This window comes from Drosophila subobscura, chromosome E (genome assembly GCF_008121235.1).
Source record: "Drosophila subobscura isolate 14011-0131.10 chromosome E, UCBerk_Dsub_1.0, whole genome shotgun sequence".
Classification (NCBI taxonomy): domain Eukaryota; kingdom Metazoa; phylum Arthropoda; class Insecta; order Diptera; family Drosophilidae; genus Drosophila; species Drosophila subobscura.
The window spans coordinates 7,785,753-7,807,346 of record NC_048531.1 but is presented as its reverse complement, the minus strand read 5'-3'; the positions used below and the strand labels follow the sequence as shown (position 1 = coordinate 7,807,346).

The following is a 21,594-nucleotide window of genomic DNA, read 5'->3' as shown; positions in this document are numbered from 1 at the left end:
TCGCTCGTGAGCTCCCAATAGGGTTCCTAATGATAACTGACCACGCAGCAGTGCAACGCAGTTGCGATTCCATTCCACTTCCACATCCATTTCCATTTCCATTTCCATTGAATGTTGGTGGCGTGAAGGCAACGACAACGACAACTCCCCACTGACCTAATGAGCCATTTAGCCAATTGGGGTTAATGTCCACACCCGCAGGAGCTGGGAAGTAAGGCGTGGTCACGCCTCTCAACTCAAGTCGCAGGCAGCCAACTCCTTGGCGCTTCTCCTTGATGAATATTTGAAGAGGACTCCGCTCCGCTGCGTGCAAAGTTTCAGGAGGATAAATATATCAACCCGATTACGGACTCCCGACTCCCAACTTCCTCCTCTCCGCTCCACTCAGCTCTGCTCTGTCTTCTCTCACATTATTTTCCGACTTCGTCTGTTCATTTCCATATTTTCCTTGTTTACGGCCAAACATTTTGGTCACGTGCTGAGGACGTGAGCATTTTCGGGCAACTTTCCCACGTGAAGGATAACTTCGGATGGGAGTCTGCTGAGGTGGGCCTAAGGGATGGAAAGTGCAGTGTTGCCTCGCTGATGACTGCACCAGTCGATGGTTAACCGAATTCGCAGATTACTCCTAAACTTGTTGTCGGTTCCATGGCCTCCCCTTTGGATCCCATTCCATCCCATTCTGCAGTCTGCCTGTTGATGCCGGACCCCAGCCTCGTCCGACACAGCTTAGTCCTTGTCGGACACACCCCATCGAATCGGAACACGACACAAACAGCTCCCAATTGGAACCACTTGCATCCTTGGAACAGGATCAGGGTGCATGGAATGCACTGCTGCATGCTTCTGATTCCCATTTGTCACTGAGTGTCCTCCGACTCATCCCTATCCAGCGTGAAGCCTCGTGAAGAGCAAATCGGTTTGACAGTTCACGAAACAGTAATGGGTAGCCCCAGGAGGGGGCTGTCTCTGTCAGACCAGAGAGCTTCTCCCCGCTCTGAGTACTCCTCCAAATCTCTGGATGATGCTCTTCAGCTGCACACTCGATGGACAGACACTCCACCCCGACTGACTTCCACCTGAGCCACCCCGTCTCCATGGCGACCCACATATTAATTATTGGAAGGGGAATGGAAGGGGATTGGAAGGGGCATATGCCGCAGAATATTGAAACAGAACCCCTTGCAAATGCTTCGAGGCAGTTGACGAATCGACGAATTCTCCAGAGAGTTGACCAGAGAGCAATCCCTTGTTGGACTGCTCCATGGCCATTCATCCGAGTCCGATTTCAGTGTCGACTTCTGTTTCTTTCCCGGGAACCAGCACACGTCATCCATTGGTGTCAATTAGGCTGAGCTTCGCTTTGTTCCACGCCACATTGTCATTGTCATTCCATTATGGATTCCGATTTCGATTTCATTCGATGGAGAATCCGTTGCCATCGAATTGCGGATTCATTGGGTTGCTTATCAGTGCAACGGCTTGTGGCAGTGCCTTTCATTTTGCCTTCCCTTCGCTGTTATCCTGCATCCTGTCTCCACTTCCACATATTTTCCAACTCATTTCATTGCGAGTGAGGAGGGGAATCATCTGAAATTCAAATATCACTGCTAAAAAGCGTACCATGTTTGAGTCCGCCTGTATCCTGCCTTCTGGCCTGCACAGACACATCATCCGTGTCATCATCCCTTCAGCCGTATCTCTGTAACCCCCTGTATGCCCCTGCATCCCCCTCTTCACCCACACTTTACGATCGAATGCTAATAAAGTCGTCTGCCGTCGGGCGGCGGCGGCGGCGCCAACTTGCATAATTCAATTACATCCGATGCAGACTCATAAAACTAAATCAAAGGAAAACAAAGCGTCACGCTTCATTTACTTTAGTACAGCTCCGCCACTCGGTGGACTCCCTCTTTCCCCTGTGGTGTTGAGTGGAGCAACATCCAGCCAAGGAGACCAATAAAAGGCTTCAGCTAAGAAGTTTGCCTTCTCCTTGGGTTCATCCCATGTACAGATTTTGCATGTTGCGGCTGTCTTTATCCTCTTTGGCCGCCACCCAATACTGTCATGGCTTCGTCCACTGCTCTCCACTGGTCTCTGTCCTCGAGTCTGGTCTGGCCATGAAAGTTTCCCGTCACTTCCGACACCCCCGAGGCGGCTTTCCCGATTTGCATGGCTGACTTTCGGAGGCACTGAAAGTTGGCTGCGACTTTGATTCTACTTTGGCTCGACAATAATAGTATCTTAAAAGATGACGAGATGTGTGGGCTGTAGTAAAGCTTATCCATTGTACGATTATCTGATCTTCTTGTGATTGTTTCAGCAATGGAAAAGGGCCTGCAGCACTTGCATACGGTTAGTGTTTCAACTGCCCAGAAAATAATTTCAGAAATATATCAGATATTTCAATGCCCTTGCAACGAACGAAAATTGCACAAAGGAAAGATTCTCTTCCCTTCGCCTCTCACAGTACAGAGAAACATGAATGACAGCCCTAGAAAGTGGCAGCAACGCAGTAAACCCTCAAAAGTGGCAGAAAATGGTTCGACAGCTGAGAAGGAAACGAAGAGATGGCCATGGGCATGCTCTTTCGATGGCCAGTCATCTTTTCCTCGCCCTTCAGTTGAAGATTGCTCCAAAGATGTTTGATTTGACAGCCAGTCGGGGCGGACTGCAGATGCAATCGGAGTTGAGGATGGGGCAATGGCAGTTGCAATGGCAATGGGCAGTGTGGTCCGTCCTCGTGTGAATAATGCACAACTCAAGCCTCTCCCTCTGGCCAGTGCAATGTCTGCAAGCTTGCAGAGTGCTTCCCTTTACGGATGCTGAATCCTGGCGCCGTCTCAATGTCCGTGTCCACCTCCGAGGGGGTTTTATGATGGCGCAACAATCTGCAGCCTGTCAGGATTACTTTCAAGCGGCAATTTGTTGGCCGCTCTGCAACTTTGCTGTTTATCCTGTCCAGACTCCGCCTCCTGCTGCCCTGCCCTGCCCAGCTACACCCTTCGAGGTCACGTGCCCATTCTGTTTACATGCCGCATTAGGGGGATTCCGTTTAGTTTTCCTTTCCCAGCTCTTCTCTTATTTTTGTTGCGTTTCGTTTTATTACGATTTGATTCCATTTTCCATTTCCTCATCCTCGGCATCAGCCTCAGCCTCAGCCAAGTCTGTGCCGCATATTTGTTTTTACTCTCGTATTATTATCCACATGCCAACGTTTTTTTCCCATTCACTCCTTCGCCTCCCTTGTGGGGTTGGTGTGAACTTTGGCACTCTGTGGCAGCTTTCCCTGCAGTTCCTGCAACTGTTTAGTGCTCTTCCACTGCCACTGCCACTTCCAGTTCCCTTTCCTCTTCCATTTACTACTGTGGCTGCTTATTGTGTCCGTTATCCGCTTTAGCACTGCCATTTGTTGCATTGTTTGCGGCGGGGTTGCTGTCTGGCTTAACCTCTCTCGCGCTGCTCTTTCTTCATCTTTTGCCGCTTTTTTCAGACTTTCAGCTTTTTTTTAGTCATTACCAGGAATGAGTGGAATGAGTTGAGAGAGTAATGGAAATGGGTGTGGGTGTGTGTGTGTGTGTTATGCTTGATAAGAACACGACTGTGGGATTTGTGGTCTCTTATCAGGGGAGTCGCAGCTTAATGGCCACCATTTAAGTCACGTGTGCGGCAAAGGGTTTAAGCCCAACAAAATGTTCAATTAATTTTGGAAAGTAGCTGCAAGGGTTTCCCATCTCCCACTAGTCTGAATGAACTTCTATTTGTGGGAGTTCTAAATCGCTGTCGTAGCGGTACATTTATGTACATAAGTGCTGGCCCGTGTATTGGGCAGGTCCATCAATTTGTCTGGCTGGCTGCAAATCAAATCTCTTGTCGCTGCCTGCGGCCGTTGGTTGTGCAATTAGCCGCTGTGCCACGCAGTGGAGTCCCCACTCGTACTCTGGCTGATGCGGACTGATTGGATTAGTGTCGATTTCCAGTGCAATCAGAAAGAGAAGCAACAGTTGCAGGCAGCAGCCATGGATGCATGGACAGGGGGGTGTGGGCAGACGATTGAATTGGTTCCGAGTCAAGTGCGCATGTGCCCACACTCGGGCCGGTCTCGCACTTCGGAATGGTATCCTTTCGTTTCGTTTCGTTTCGTCACTTGTCGCTTGGCGTTTGCCGCCTCGCTGCTCCGTTGTTATGTAAACAAACGACAGTCTGGTCTGGCATCGCAGTCTTCCTGCTGCTGATGAGCTTGCGGTTTGTCCAAAAAAAAAGGGACGCGCCCTCGAGGAAGGCAAAGGTTTGACTTTCGGACCTTTGACAACGCCAAGCCATGTCGGCGCTGCGAGGTGTGTCTGTGTCAATCGATGCGAGGCGGGGAGGTGGGGAGCAGCTTTAAGGCCACGCAGAAATGCGTGAAATTCCGGAAGCATGGGACACGGATACGGACACGTATCCACGTGGATGTGGGTTGCGTTGGGTTGGGTTGATGCTACCCTTGTAGCATCTGATGCCAAGGCACCTTTGCAGCAATTCCGCTTTACTTTCCGTAATGAAACACCTTTGAAATGAAATCCCAGAGAAATGCCAGCGAGTCAGCGGAGATTACATGACACCCTTCACCCTTCACCCATCCACCCACCCATCCTCCCTCCATTCTACCCACCTTAGTTGTCAGCATTTCGAGTTGATTGCTGAAGGGTTTGTTTAAACACACACACACACACACGCATGGCTGGTGTAGGGCGAGATGGAAGATGGAAGGGTGACAGAAGGAACAAGAAACTATACAAATATTTGTACTCCATAACGCAATAGTTGTCCATTAAGGCATATGAGACTCCAAGTTTTATGCTAAAAGCGTCTCGGGCTGTTCACACCCTCTTCACGGGCAGTGTCGGACGTTAAAGTAGCAAAGAACTAAAGGTAAAATGTGGAAAAACTCCACTAAATGCTGCAGGGCGACTCTTCACCCCGAACATTATATTCAACAATAAATTGTACAGGGTACACCAGCAGTCTATACGGCACATTCCTTCGATGTTCCTTTTTTTGTCACCGCAGTCTTGCGTGACCAACCCTCATACTTGTGTGTGTGTGTGCGTGTGTGTTTGTGTGTGTGTCTGGGATACACAGATTAGAGTAACGCAAAGCAAAGCAAAATGATAAGTGAGGTGGGCGACAGCCGAGAATGGAACTTCTCCTTGGGATAATGTTTGTAGAAAATCAAAAAAAATAAGTTGACACTAATTGAAATATGCCAGGGATTAAGAGCCACTCAATAAACGCCCCAGCAAAGCCAATGAACCCTCAAACAGGCAGCCATCCAGCTGTCTCGCTGGAGTGCGGGTTTCACGACCGCAAAACCGTGAGCCATAAAAGAATATTATGCAAATCTCATGTTACGCTCGGACACTTTTCCGTGGACAGGCCAAGACCCTCCTTTGCTTGTGATTTCTTTCGTTATGGCCATTGAGCCTGTCCACTAACTCCACTTAGTGGGTTCTTGATTGAATGGCCACTAAGTGCTTTTGGACCCTCGAACAGCAGCAGCAGCAACAGCAACCACAATGGCAACGACAATATTAACCACAACAGACGACCAACTACAATGGGACTACTCGAATAAGTCTCTTCGCCTGCAAATGCAAGGATTTATTTGTAGGAGAAATACGCATAGATTAGTCAGGGTTCTCATGAAATCAAGGAGATGGAAGAGAAAGAGGGAGACTTGATAACCATTTTGCTAACCATTTCTCCTCTCAAAGAAAAGAATATGCCTGACTGGGAAGGCTATAAATCAATGATTGTGGTCCCATTTCTGAGATATGTTCAGATGTCCTCAACTGAATGAAGCTTTAAATTATATTCCTTTCAGTTAAGAAAATTGCATTTAAATTTGTGCAACTTCTTCTTGCCTTTAAGGCCAAATTTCAAACTGGCAGCCGCTGCCAGCTACTCCTCCTCCATTTGAGAATAAGCGAAAATCCCCATCGAAAATTCTCGATGCATCCACCACAAAAGCGCAGAGCGCAGAGCGCATAACTAACATCCCCTATCAGTTCTATTAGCTTTAATGTGGCTGGCTGCCCAATTCCCCAAGTTTATTAAATTCGCGTAAAATATTTCCACTCTGCAAATTATAATGAACCGAAAGCTGTAATAGGAAGAAGCCGGAAAATGGAAAGTGGAAACACCTGCCCAGCGGCCAGACAAATTTACAGCAATAAATTTTGATAGCTGATTAAAAATAACGAGCGACATTTGCTTTTGTTGTCCCTGTAAATGGAAAATGGACCACTCCAATGGGGTGGAGGATATCAGGGGTAGCGGGAAATCAGGGGTAGGTGTAAACCCACCCAAAATCGATGTATTCTTGTTTTGCCAACTAATTTGTATAGACAATTTGTAATTTGTGCGCGGACATGCTGTGCTGTGCTGTTTATTGAGCAGCAGTTTGCATGGCGCACAGATTCTGCACCAAGCGCATGGAAGGTTTACGCAAATATTTAAATTATTGCTTAGCAATTAAATAATTATAGCATGCACAACATTGACAACAAGTTAGAATAGGAAGTTGAATGAACTTGGAGTGGTTTCTGTATGTAATTTAAATATAATTAATATTTAACTATTATTTTGGTACCTCAATTGGTTGATTTCCCTTCTCGGAGAAGCTTTTACTGCTCTTCTTGGGATGGTCCGAAGCCGGGAAACCAGTTAATCATTTAAAGCAAACAAACATTCACTCAGTGGGAGTTCATCCACTGCTTTCGAGGAGGCAGCAGAACAGCTAAAAGCAAACACAGTTGCGAGTGGAGTGCCGAGATGGTGTAGAGAACGAGCATTAACCGGAATGGACTCGGGCTTACGATTCAATTAGAAAGGAAAGCCACTTTGTAATTGAAAGAAGGAGGTCAGAGGGCAGCCCTTCGATGTCCTTTTAATTGCTTGTCGCTTGTCCTGGAGAATGAGGAACTATGGCAGGCATCTCGGCAGGAGCAAAGTCAATATTGTTCCTGCAAGGAATCGTCCAAGAAAACAACTTCAACGTCCAATGCGGAAAACGTGTCTCTCCATCGATGCCCTAATGGATGGCAAATGTTTCGTGGTCGGAGAAGTGGAGGAGATTATTATTCATTAGAATTCCGCTCCCTTTCCACTGCTCGGGCTGTTGCATCTCCACCTTCTGGTTGCTGGCAAGTAATTGAAAAGTTTTCCACCATCCCCCAGCATATCGCATCCATTCTTGCCTCATTTTCTGCTCATCTCGCCTCATCATCTCCGTTCGCATGGCGAATGCTCAATTTGTCACTGGCTGGAACCGAAACGGAGCAGGAGTCGAGGCTGGCACTGGCACTGGAGCTGGTGCTGCGGGGGGCGTGGGCGTGGCAGACTGACAGATGATGCGAGTGACTAAGCAGAAACTGTTCAACTTTTGCTCCGCTCCCTGTAATACTCCGCTCCATTTCTGATTATGATTGAGTCGATGTCGTTAATATGTTATCGACTGGCATGGTGGAACCACCAGCCACCAAAGCGGGGAGCAGGCATCCTGCCATCCCTCGCGAGTTGTTCCTGGAAGTGCGCCCTGCTGGCTGAATGTCTGCTGCTCCATTTAAATCAGTTACAGAGAGAGAGAGAGAGATTCCCCCAAAGCAAACACACACTCGGCACACTCCCCCACATTCACTTCCCCATTCACATTCGCCTTTCGTTTGTTTGTCTTTTGAATTATTAATGAATGCATTCGCTGAATGACTTCGACTGAATCCTTTTCCTTATCCTTCTCTGGATGTTGATGTTGATGATGGAGATGGAGATGGTGGTGCCGATGGTAATGTTGATGTTGATCTGCCTCTTAATCAAGTGCCTTCTTCTTGGCATCCTGCGGCACTTTGTGGCCGCAGATAAGTTTAATTAAAATGGCCGCAGAACTCGTTGGCCGCGCCAACACTCCGCCCACTGCCACAACTATCTGCTGCTTGGAAAACTTTAAAATTTCCCAAATACTCAAAGCGGGAAAAGAGTGAAAAGGGATACGGGAAATGGGAAATGGGAAAGCGAAGGCAACAAACTTTTCCGATTTCGATTTTTATTGCGGCTAGAAAAAAGGAACGGCAGGAGAAACATAGAGAGAATGAAAAGAGGAGTGGAGCGGAGAGCATTCCCATGGAGATTTTGGGGCAAGTTGCGGGGCAGTTTCACAGTTGCTGCTGCTGCTGCTGCTGCTGCTTCTTGGCAACAATTTCATTTTAGCGGCACTTGATTGTTCCTGTTCCTGTTCCCCAGCTGCCAATTCCATTGTCATGCCTACGCTGCCCTGCACTTCGCTCTCCTACCTGCCCCATGTTGCAGTTGGAATTCCGTTCAGGTTACCTGCACACGCAACCAGCAGGAATTGTTGGGGAGAGAGTGGGCTACAGCGGTGGCAGGAACAGCTGAATAAACAGAGCCACAGGAGGCGTAAGGTTGGTAGGAGAGGGGTAGCTGGGATAGGGGGGAAAGGCAAACCACTTGAACCACAAACATTTCGAATGCCAAAAGTTGTTGTTCCCTTTCTGCAGTTCATAATTTATGCCAAACAAACACATAAATATTACCTCAAATTTATTAAAGCCACTTCCCCTTCCCCCGCTCCCACAAATGTGTGTGTGTGTGTGTGTGTGCGTTGTAAGTGAATACTGACAGAGTCTCCCCCGGAGTCCTCTGAGCTGTTAATCTTTTCTTTAAGTTTATAATTACTTTTTATTCCCTGAAATTCGCATTTACAAATTGTTGACTCTGGCAGGGAATTACTCAACCAGAGGACCACAGGAGCACGCACTCAACCCCCCACCACTAATCCCCTCTACAGCATTCATCCGCTTCATCTGCATTTGCAACTTCTGTTGCAGCTTTTCGACTCGCAAACTAAACCACTTTCAATTCAAGAGGAAGAGGACTTTAACAAGGACTTTTACACATTGAAAAGAAACCAGAGACGGGTAAGGGGCAGGGGCAGGGGCAGGTGTTTAACGAACCCATCGAATGGTCAATGTGACAGGAGGAAGCCCAAACACCGCACACCAGAGCAGACAGCAGACAGAAGGAAGATCCGGAACAGGGGCAGCAGCAGTTGACAGGAGCTCAGCCAATAAAAGTCCTGCAAAAGTCTGTCAGAGTGGAATGTGGTGGACACACCGATGCGGCTTTGGTGCGACAGCCGAATCCAGACAGTGGCGCGGGAGGAGAAGCCAGAAAAAGGGGAACAGCAGCAGCAGCAACCGCAAGCAAAACAAAACGAAACAAGCAAAGAGAGGAGGAGCGGCAGAAAAGTTACAATTTTCGTCAGGCAGACATCGTCCTGCCATCCCTTCCCACCCAACTTTGCATCCGCAACTTTTAGCAGGAGTTAAAATTTGATTTTAACGCTTCTTTCAGAGCCGGAGTCTGCTCTTTGCGCGTCGTCTGTTTGTGGCAGCCAGCAGCCGCAACAGAGGCAACTGGATTCAAATCAGCAACAACAGGAAGCTTCCCCCGTGACGGAAGTGCCTGCTCCACCCGCTGCCACACACACACGCTGAGATTGGCTGGCAAAGAATGTGCCCCAGGGAGCAAGTGGAGCTGTTGAAGTGACGGGCACATGGCCCAACAATTTATTAGCTCCTCTCTGCACCCACTAGGCCATCCTGCTCCACTGCAACAGCCACTGCATCCTCCGCAACTCGCTATGGCCAGCTACAGGGAACGCCAACATCCGCTGCCGCTGCCGCTGCTGCTCCTGTGCCTCTCGCTGGCCACTTGGCGGGCGCCTTTGGCTATCTGAACATTTTCATCAGCCACCACGAGGTGATGAAACTGATGGGTAAGTTCACTTCCTAATGAAACCACATTTCGATTTGGAGACAAACCCCAGACTGACACGCTCCCCCCCTGCCTCCCTGCCACCCTGAGCGATGATTAATAGTAGGGGCACAAAGTGCGACAGGACACATTCATTGGTCCCCGAACACAACACGGAAACACACAAAGCAAACCCCAAACATTCCCCCAAGGGCCAGCACCGTATCGTAGTCATTAATAGTTCTGAAATTATACTTGACCAGGGAGTGGGAGGGAGGTAGGTGGAGCAGTGTGAGGCAATGGAGCGAGGAGTGGCCGGAGTGGGGAGCAAAACAGAACAAATCGCACACAAATCGATTTCCGTTCCGTTCTCCCGCACTCCTTGCTGACAGCGGCAAGTAGCTTTCGCTGCCTCGTACACCCCCGCTTATCCACCCCACACCGCTCTTCTTTCGCTCTCCCTCTATCTCTCTCTCCTCTACCCACTTTCCGTGTTGTTTTGCTTTTCGGTTGTTTGTTTTCTTGTCTTTCCGTTTGTTGCTTCACGCGAATTCCTGTTATTGATGGCGCCGGCTCCAGATCGAGCCAAGGCCAAGACGGCTCCTCTGCCTCTCCCCTCTGCAGTCTTTTTCCCAGCGACAGACAAGGCAGGATTCATTCAATATGCCACAGCGGCATGGCCTCGTGCCTGTCGTTTGGCTCGCGATTTTCCTGCTCCTCGCAGGTTGATTAATGGATCACAGGAATCCGAATGGAAATTGCGAGAGAGGGAGGAACTCTCGAGTAAAGGGGAGGTGAAGTGGAGAGGTGTCCTAGTTGCTGGCTACCCCCCGCCACTCCATCATTCATCGCTTAGTTGGTCACAGCATTTTCCGGCACTTGACCGTAATTGGAGCATAAAGGCCTCCATCTCATTATGCAGGCCTCGGCAGTGCCTATGCCACTGCCACAACCCCCCCGTATAAGTATTACCCTCTGCCCACCGTTTCCTGGCTGCCAAATCAGAGGCACTTCAATTAGTTGATGGCCCAAAAATAATCCAAATCAACATCAAGTGGAAATGGAAGTGGAAATGGCAATGGAAACGGATACAACATGGATTGATGGATGGATGAATGAGCGACTCCTGCGCCTGCTTGTTCCTCTCCTCGTTCGCTTGCTCCCCCTCTTGAAATGCACTCTCTCTCCTCCCCTCCTCTTCACTTCACTCTCCCTTTGTACGCTTTCGATTGCATTCGAGGTCGATGGGGCATGAATGCAGGCCCCTTCCTGTCGCTTGCCAAAGAGACTCCACTTCACTCCTCTCATTTTCCCTCTCTCTTTCTCCACCTCCTCCCTCACCCCTCTCCCACTGACCGGCACATGCAAATCGGATTTCATTAGCGACAACTCAAAAGATTTTCCACTTTGTTTGTTGCTCACTGCAATTTCCTTTGCTTCGATTTCATCGAGATTCTCTCTGCTTTCGCGTCGTTCCACCACCCAACAGCCCCAACCCCTCTGTACCCTGTAGCTCGTTATGTTTTTAACTGCCAGTTAACACCCCTCACCCCTCTCCCTGCCCACACCAGCACCTTCCGCCTGCTCTGCTGATTTGGGGCTGTTGCTGTTCCCATTGGAAAATTAAGTGTCAGCACGAAATCAAAGAAAACTGACCCAAAACTCCCCTGCCAACACCTCTACCCGCCAGAGCATGATTGCCCCCTGTCTTCCCCTCAACTCACATCAGTTCCAACTCAATGTGGAAGACTCTTCAGGTGGAAGAAAGACTCCAGACGCCTCCATCTTCCAGCATGTGGACTGGGACTCTCCACCCCAGCAGTATGTTGCATCCTTTGGGCTTCTCCTTCCTTTCTTCGGTGTCTGTGAGTTTCGTGGAACTGTAAACAAAGTTCGACGATTGCCACCAGTCATCCCCCTTCCACTTCCCCCTTCTCCCTTTTCAATGAAGTGTCGACAACATTAAAATTAAATATTTTTTACGCTTTTGTTGAAGAATTTCCTGCTCTGAGTTCAATTTGGTTTCTGTTGTTCAGTTCTTCAGTTGCCCCAGAAACGAAAGCAATTTCTCCTCGTTTTCCGCATTCGTTGCCAGCGAAACTGACACCCACCCACACTCCCCCCTGCATCCTACACCCCGCATCCCCTTCTCCACCTCCACCTCCATCTCCTCGAAGACTTTCCCGGTTCAAGGGTGCGTAAAAATGCAATTTCAACAAGTTTCGCTTTGATGTGCACACTTTTCCTTTTTCCTATTTTCCTCTCTCCCCTCGGACCAGCTGCCCCCTCTGCCATCCATCGCTCCCCCTTTGGGCAGACCATCAACCTTCGGAGAGGAAAAAGCGGAGGAAATTTCCCGTTGAAAAATGAAAAGTTAATGCAAAAGAAAATTATTTTTAATGAATAGAAAACAGTCCGAAAATCTGCAAATTAATGTGCCCCCACTCCACCTACCCATCCCGTGGGGTGGCTCGACACTTGGAATCCATCATGATTGCCTTGCCTCCGAGGGGAGTGTGTGGCGGGGGGTGGCATAGAAATCTGTTCCAATTTGGCGATTCTCGCCTCTGATTCGGAGGACAATTACACGGAAATGTCTGGGATTCCGATTCCCCTTTAATCAGCCGACAAGGAGTGCCACTTCACTTTCCGTGCATAGAGCGGAGAGGGGTTAAGGGGTAAGGGGTAGAGGGAGTGCTGCCTCCGCACTAATGACACTAATTATCCTCTTAATCTTTTATGCAAATTGTGTCTCTGTGCCAGAGCTGGAAAGCTAACACGGGACTGCCTTCCACCTGCCACCATCCAGCCACAGGCTGCAGCCAATCCTCTCCAGTTTCCAGTCTCTTCCCTTCCTGCCTCCCTTCTGCATCGCTGCCAGTTGCGGTTGCAGCGTCACGTGTGTGCGGAAGAGTCATTCAGACAATCGCAATCGCAGGTATTATAATTACGGCAAAGGGGGGAAAGGAGATTCATAAGCGAGGAAACTTTTGCAGGAAAAGTTCGGCAGCAACTGGCAGGAAGGCAAGGGAAGTCGCAGGCGAGGGAAGAGCGCGTGATATGAAAGACGAGCAAAGTTTGACACGGCCACAGAGGGGAGAGGGAGGTGAAGGAGGTGAACGAGGATACTCCAGCGGCAGGTTGAACTTGGGCAGCGACAGTGGGAGGAGGAGGAATGCCAATTCTGGATACTTAAAGCGCAGTTTGAGTTTGACGATTGTTGCCCCCAAAGAGGCCAATCGAGATGAGGGAACTGAATTAATTGAGGCTGTCGCAGGTGCATTCCCCATCCACTCTCGTGTAGAGCAGTTTGTCAGGGTTGTCCTTTGACAGCAGAAATGACTGTCCTTTTCGTCTGTTTGTGCATATTTGATGGGGAGTCGAGTCACTTTTGGGTTATGTTTGGAGAGGAACCTTTTCCTGTGAGTGAGAGGAGAGTGCCACCAGCTGCCAGGTGGCTAGAGTACTCGCAACCGCCCAGCGGCAAAGCCAAAGGAGAGTGCCACAGTTGTCCCACTCTGTGGGGGGCAAAGCAATTTGGGTCTCTAAAACGAATCCAAGATGAAATGGAAATAGAAACGGAGCATGGAGCTGGATCAGTCGGAAGACGAAGATGTTTAGAGTGGAGGAAACACGGAAGGACGAAGGATGGAGGATGAAAGCGAACGAAAAGCGCTTCTCTTATTCTGTAATTGGATTTAAAATTGTTTTAAGCAGCACGGGGAGCGCTTCGCTTTGTTCTATTCCAAGTGCAAGGTACACTCCTTCCTCCCTCCCTCTGCCACCCCTCCACTCTGCCAGTCTGCCGGAAGCGGAATCGCAACATTCAACATCCGGTGGAGTCTGAAGCGGAGGCACAGGCAGGAGGCGGAAAGTTGAAGAGACCAAACAGCATTCCCCGCTCCACTGGCTCCACTGGCTCCATGCAAAGCGGGAGAGGACGAAGCTTATTCTGATCCCCGGGAGTAAATAATGCACCACACAGACGGGAGAGGGGAGGAGCAGCATTGAAAGCGGATGAAGAAATTTAATTTCACGTCGTTTTAACTCAAGCAGCTCGTCTTTCATTGGCATCTGGCAGAAAGGAGGAGGATGGAGGGAGAGAGGATTAGGAAACGCTTCAGACTGGGCCCCAGAACTCTTCGGGAATCCAACGAAATATGATTCCAGCAGTTGACACCTTTTAATACATCCAATCCGACCCTTCCCTTTCCCCATTCTGTCTCTGATTTGGTGGAGTCCCAGATCCCAGATCCCAGACCCGCATTGTCGCGACTTTCCTGCTGCTGCGGCTGCTGGTGACGGATTCGATTTCGATTATTATTGTGTCTTGGGTTTTGTTTACCCGCCAGTGTTGTCACCTTTTCCTTGCCTTCCACCTCTTCGCTCCGCTCTGCACCCTTCGACCATTCGTTCCCTTTGTGCCGAAGTGAAAATCAATTTCCGCTCAAGGGCGTCGGCAAGGGGTCTTGAGGGGAGAGTAAACAGCAAATGCGCAAAGTTTGCTCAGCAGGGGGAGTCCTGGAGCCAGAGTTGCCACACTAATGGCGGGGGTGTGCCACAGCAAATTGCGAGGAAACTTTCCCTTTATGTCTGCACTGCATCCGCATCCGCATCCGCACCCGCACCTTGGTTCTGCTTCTGATTTGGTCTCTCGCCTCTTCCTTTATCCTTCGCAGGACTCGAGGCGGATCTGTTCTACGTGCACGAGGGATCCATTAACACATACGCGATGCACTTCACCGTCCCGGTGCCCGCGGACGTGCACGAGCTGGAGTTCTCCTGGCAGAGCCTCATCGCCTATCCGGTAAGACACCTGACCTGAAAGGACCAACCCCCAGCCATGGACACTAACCAGTCCCTCCCACAGCTGCCCTACGCCATCAGCATCGAGTACGCCAACGACCAGGACGCCCTGGGCACCCCAACACTCAGCATCCCCCACAAGGGCCTGGTGCCGCAGGAGATCGAGTCCTTCCTGGTGTACCTGCCATGCACGGGCAACGCCAGCCTCCAGCTGCCCGTCAACGTCAACATGGTGGTGCGAGGACCCCCGCGCTTCAACGACACCAGGCTCCACTTCAAGCGCAACAAGATCTGTGCCAAGGGTAGGTGTCCATCACCATCACCATCAGCATTCCACACCCATGATCCATCACCATCCATCTGGTCCAATCAACAGGCATCTCACCCGAACCGAACCAATCGCCAGCCCCCGCCCACGCCCCCTCCCAGGGCCCTGCCCTGCTGAGTGCCGCAGCCTGTGCTCTCGGCCTGGTCCTGGCCGTGGGCCTCGTGGCCAGCATGATGTATTTGCGGGCTCGCAAGCAGCTTCGCCAGGACTCGCTGCAGTAAGCTATCCATCCATCCATCCATCCATCCATCCATCCATCCATCCATCCATCCATCCTCCTCCTCCAGTGCCATTAACACCTTCTGCTCCTCCTTTGCCGCAGTACAAGCTTCACCACCGCGGCCTATGGCAGCCACCAGAACGTGTTCATCCGCCTCGACCCGCTCGGACGGCCACCGAGTGCCACTGGCTCCTACGCGACCATCGCCAGCCTCAACAAGTACCCCGGGGAGACGAAGAAGTCGTGCAGCATATTCGACCGTGAGTCCTCCTCCCTCCTCCTCACTGACCACTGCCGAAACGCACTCCAAATCCAATTCCAAATCCACTCCACAGGTTTCCGCAGCTCCCCCGTTCCGACGCCCTACGCCACCGCACTGCTCCCGATGGGGGACCAGACGCAGACCGGAGAAACAATCTACTCGAAGCCAGAGTCGATCTGTCCCTCGAGGATATCCTACTACGCCTCCTCGCAGCTGACCCAGGTGAGTGCTAGAGATAGATAGAGAACTATCTCCCCATTAGAGCTGCCCCAAGGGGGGATTGATTTGGATTGGAAATGGGATTCAGATTCAGATTCAGGCTGGAACTGGAACTGAAACTGGAATTGGGATTTGGATGGAGGCTGCCCTCGGGGTAAATCAAAGCCTTTGAAATATTGCGGCACGTGGCAGCCAAATGGAGATGGGAATGAATCCCGTTGAAGTCTCGATTCGGGGTTGCCATGGGAGCTCCGCTCCACCACTCTAATTTGTCCCAAGCACCACACGATTGCTCCCCAGGCCACGCTCTCCTCCATCCACTCCATCCTCCGCTGCGGCCACCTTTCCTCGATGATAAAAATTAAATTCTAATTTATATTTACGAGCTGATAAAGCTCCCGCAGTGCGTTAACTCGAAACAAGAGCCAAGAGCCATTCATAAATATGCGGCTTTCCCTGCTACCTTTCTGCCCCTTCCCCCTCAAGGACTGCTGACTGCTGGAGAGACTGAGTATCCCTTGGCTGGGGCAAGTTTTGTGCGGCACTCAGCCGGCACGTAGCCGCTCTTACCTCATGTGGGACGTGGGTGAGGACACGACACACAAACCCACTGCCTGGAAACCCAGGTGAAGGATGCGATGGGAGTACTCCCGTGTGGCTGAGTGGAGAGTGTGTCTGCCTCAGCAGATGTGGCGGGTGAGGGCATAAATGTTTAGATAAGCAAAAGGTGCTCCATGGAGGCAGACAGTCTGCCGCTTCTCTGTATGTTTGCTTTTGTTCGCCCTTCACCGCAGAGTGCAAATTATCAACTGAACCCAAACTAACCCAAACAGGGAACTTATCTAACCAATAAATCCCTTAGTTTTGCCTCAGAATTAACTGCCAAGTATCCCGGCACACAGCTCCCTCGAATGATTGTGGAACAATGTCTAATGGCCCCACATTTGAATTTCTTTTGGTTTGATGCTGAAATCTTCTAGAAATTAGAATAAATTATTTAGCAGCCTCGCAATTGTTGTCCTCGTAAACATTTCCAGCGCTGACTCTTAGAAATTCGACTCGCTCTAGGAGGAGCTGCTCCTCCTTCTCCATCATCATTATCCTATCCCATGATGAGTCTGGGCCCATTTTCGTCACCAAGTTCCGACGCCATTTCCATCGACGCATAATTAAATATTCAATTTCCATGGAGCTGCGCGGGGGGACTCGCTTTTACGAGCTTTATGTGTGTCCTCTGCTTGGGACTTTACTTTCCTTTGGCCTGATCTTTGCCCGTAGCCTCCTGCTGCTGTTTGCTTAACGATATCTGTTTGTTGAGACTTCAATTTCATCCTCATTATGGAAGCAGCCTCGCGTGGGGCATGGGGCTGGCTCTAACATGGCTATCTGGCAGCACACAATGCCAAGAGTCATATCCATTTGGCCCTATCCACTCACAGTGGAGGGACGGAGAGACGCATCGAAGCAGACGACAGGGAATTAAATGAATTCTCTTGCCCCCATCCGCGCACAGCACAGAGCCCTAAACATGGATGGGAGTTAGCGATTGGGATGGAGTTGAGGTTGGGGTCTGGTCTGGTCTGGTCTGGTCTGGTCTGATGGTGCTTGCCATAATTATTGTTGTTATGTTATGTTCCCCCTACAGTGGCCTCCACTCTGCACTCTCCATGTACATGCATATGTGTGAGTGTTAAGCGAAGTGTAGCACAATTTGAGGGCACAAACATGGAGGGAGAGCAAAGGGTGGCAGGCTGGGGCTCACTCATTTAGTCAAACAATTATATCCAAGTGCACACAGATACGCACCAATACACGCACACTCGCAGTCGCTTCTCTGCTCACTTGTGTGGAAATATCTCATTTCTATGTGGGGGCCCTCTCCCCCAGCTCCACAGCATCCCTCTGGCGAGCCACTCCCTTTGCCTTTTCTATTGAATCAGTCTATAAATGTTGCCCAAATTGCTTTAATGTGCAGCAAAGTTTAGCAAACGGGTGTAAGGGTGGGAAGTTGTGGAACATATCAATAAAAACGGCAGCGGATCCAGAACCAGACTACTACTGACTACTGACTACAGGCTACAGCTGTGGAAACATGGCTTTGTGCTTGTTTAGAAACACTTGGAAAATATTATTGCAGCCCCAGCAACAGCCAACGGAGGGACTGCTGGTGGGGCAGACACCATATGCAGAGGCAGAGTCAGAGGCGGCAAGCAAACGGCGCTGCAAGCTGAATAAATTCCAGGAAAGAGACACTGGCATTAGGATATTGAATCGAAGGAGCAGCAGCAGCCCAAGATGTTGTCTCTTCGGGGGTGCTGGTTCCTTGAGAATGGGAATCAGAGCGTGGAACTGGTGGCGGAAGCAAGTGTCTCCGGGGCCAGAAATGGGTTAAGGAGGAGTCAGCGACAAGGACGCCATGCGCCGCATTTGAATGGCATCATTAAAGCAAAAGTTTTCCAAGTGCGTGAGGAGCAGAGAAGCACAAAGAGGCAGAGGCAAAGAGTGACGGAGAGGAAAGGTGGAGACGAAAAGTTGGAAATTAATTTCCATGGAACTCGAGGCATGTCGCGGTGTTTTATGGAGATTACTGGATCAGCAAATGGCAGCAAGAGGCAGTCAAGGATGGCGAAGGGAGAAGGGAGAAGGGACACCCAGAGCAGGTGCTAATTAAAAATGTTGTCGTCGCCCCATTAAAGAAATTTGTGAATCAACCTGCAAATGACGCAAGCCGCATGGGGCACCAGAATAGAGGGGGGCCCATAGTGGAGCTATCTAGAAGGAGGGTGAGTCCCGTCCCGTCCCGCACCGTATCCACAGTAAAATCTGGCGGCACGTACGCCGTTAATGGATTCTCCACTGCTGTTCTTTTTGATTAAAACGCATTATTTACATTTGCCACAAAAGCTTTATGGACATGGAGTGGGTGATGGAATGGGGCTGGGATGGGGCACAGGACAGACACTTAATGGGTGTCGTGGCCAAGGTGCAATGGCTTAACCCAAGGAGAAGCGAAAAAAAGGATGCTAGAAGGTGACAAATTACCCCGAGTGTCAGTCGTATCCGTTTTTTTGCTTCTTGTTTCCTTTTCGTGGATTCCCAACGCACCTCTGTGCGGCAGGCAAACCGCGGCGGATGCCCCTGTCTGGCATTACACTATTGATTGCTTCCTGTCAGCCGCAGGAGAGACAATCGGATGCCCCGCTGGACGAGCACGAGTAGAGCGGATGCTGTCCCTGTTGTTGTTCGCGGATAATCAGACATCGGGCCATTGTTCTGCCCCATCGGGAGGCCGCGGTTTTCGCACTTAACCATTTGACCAGGCCAAAATCGGATGTGCGGAATAGGAGCAGCCATACCATGCCGGAGCCCACTGGTTTAATTTGCGGTCAAGTGTGGCTGCGAGCGTAACAGCTGGTATTAATCGCTCTCTGCCCGGGGCGAATGCTGCCTGCTGCACTTAAGCGGACTGTCAACCGTAATGGCGCAATTGTACGATGGCATGGCCATGATTAGCAAACAGTAATTGAAGGCAAGAGCTGCTGCACATAAAACTGGACTCGATAACTGGGTCACATGGCTCTCAGTGGGCTCTGCTCTCCACTGGCTATCCAATCCATGCGACAGCGACACGAGTGTTTGAGCAGCACTTCCAGCGGAATGTCAATTAGAACTGTGTCCCCCCAGTGGTGCTTCAAGTTCTCCATTCAAAAAGAGTATAAATGGACATGAAATCGATTGTCCTCAGCAGCGACACAACTATTTCAGTCAATCACTGGCAAATTGCATATCCTTCAGCGTCCTTGATTAAAGGACTTACTCTACAAGCTAAACTACAAGTCTCGCGGGAGGTTCCGACAGCTCCTCGTGTACCATGCGGAAGTTACGAGCTCTAAAATTGAAATATAAACGCATGCTGTGCCGCGGCTACACCTTTCCTGGTCTCCCCATGGAGCCGCAGCCCCCTGCTGTGCCACCTGACTAATTTATGTTCATTAAGCAGGCGTTAAGTCGCCTTGAGAGCAGCTGCCAGCCGGTGCCCCCACATCCCCCACTTGCATACGGCCGAGAGCTTTGGCACACACAGACACAGCCACAGCCACACAGCTGATTACATTTTACGTGCCGTAATGCCGAGGTGACAAACCAAAATGTGTAGTTCCATGTAATTTCGGGAAGGTCGGGCAGGTCTGTCTGCAAAAGGGACGCTAGAAGGAGTCCCAGGATAAAGTAGAACGGTACCCAAGATTAATATGCAAATTCATGTACGAGCATTAAACGTGAGCAGCAGAGAAACATTGTGTGTGTCTGTGTGTGTATTTCTCTACCCCGTCCGGCTGTTGCTGTTGCTCTTGCTCTTGCTGTGTGTGCACAAATTACGAGTGGGTGAAAAGAAAAGTACACGAGAAAATCAATTTCCCAACACGAACGGGCAAGTTCAGTATCTAATTTGCGTTTAGTGCATTTCCGTGTCGTGCTGAAATGGCAAGAATTAAAGCCAAAAGCTGTCAAGGAGAACGACTTAGCCCGACAGACAAGCGAGAAAGTTGGTGGGAGGCTGTGACCACGCTGCAGCACCAGTAGGGACAAAACTGAAACCGTAATCCCATCAGATCTATCAAAATCGTTTACACAAATCGGAAAAGCAGAGAACGCATTTAATGGAGAGCTTTTCCCATGCTACCATCGACTTTCATTTCCTTTCTCTTCGGCTTCCCTTAACACCATTCACTCAGAGAGCTGGCTGCAAATCCAATAAGGGATGAGCCGGGTGCCAGCTTGGTGAAAGTTTATTAACAAAAAAAAGGAAAACTCTTCGCACCCAAAGTGGCGCCAAACTGACAGCTTAGGTCGCAACCCAGACCCCGTGCCACAAGCCAATGCCAAAGCCAAAGCACCCACGCTGCAAGGCCCCCGGGATGTCAGGCAGTCAGTCAATTGTAGTTTCCGTGGCTGTTGCTCAAACTTTTAATTACACAGTCGTTGCCATCGTCCCAGGAGCAGACAGAGGGGCGGAGCAGGGTGGCCAGAGGAGGGAGCAGAGTAGCCTGGTTGCCCCGGCAACAACTGTCTACAAGGCCACTAGCATTTTTGGGCTGCCAACGAAAGTGGAACGAGGGCGGAGACCTCCTACGAATGGAGAGAGGGAACATCGAGCATCTCTGGCTCTGGTCCTGTGCTGCTAATGCCCCTGCCCCTGGCCCCTGTTGCGGTCTGTTTTGCATGTGCATCCTGTTTATTCAGCGACAAGGATTTATCACCCCGCGAACACATGCTCGTACATGCGAGGCGGGCAGCGAATATCCAAAGATTGGCCAACAACAAAGAAGAGTTATTCCGTTAATTATGTTTTTGGCCAATCTTCAAAGGATTTTATGAGCGTTCGCTGCTGTCGCTTCTGGGAGCGAAAATTCCTGAACATTTTAGCCAAATATTGAATGAATTCTGCAATTTATGCAACGTTTATCCACACATGCCACAAGGCAGACTTTTAAGCACAATTTTAAGCAGTTTATTTTCTTTAAAGCATAACCATTATAAGCATTCCCGCCGAACATTGCCAACTGCATCCCGTCCCAGCAAAGAGTCATTTGCTGGCGAGACGCTGAGACTCGAGTCGACTTTTTGTCTGCCAAATCCGTGGGGTGGGGCGGTGAGGGGAGGGCTATGTGGTATGCCGTGGGTATGTCAGTTTGCCGCGTGGATGATGGAGTGCGCCATTGTTGCATTTTAATTGAAATTTCTGTGTGAACTTGGCGCGACACTCGTGCAGCAGCAGCGCAGCAGCAGCAGCAACAGCAACAATAACGAGAGCACAGAATGATGCCAAAAAAAAGAGGAAATAAAACAGTGTCGGGTGCAATCACAAGGCAAACAAGGACAATGCCAAAGTGGCAATACATAATAATGAATGAATAAAGCGGACATCGCAATAAAAGCAGTGGGGAA

The 21,594-nt window shown here is 50.0% G+C and overlaps 1 protein-coding gene across 1 annotated transcript; it reads left to right on the top strand.

Moving 5' to 3' along the window:
* The first annotated feature begins 9,587 nt into the window (after positions 1-9,587).
* LOC117892676 (tyrosine-protein kinase RYK-like) lies at positions 9,588-18,867 on the top strand. The gene is given in 8 exon segments (XM_034799074.1): positions 9,588-9,775; positions 9,778-9,835; positions 14,493-14,620; positions 14,684-14,921; positions 14,996-15,164; positions 15,270-15,427; positions 15,503-15,651; positions 18,823-18,867. Coding segments are annotated over 8 exon segments (1,107 nt in total). The 5' UTR covers positions 9,588-9,613.
* Positions 18,868-21,594: the final 2,727 nt, after the last annotated feature.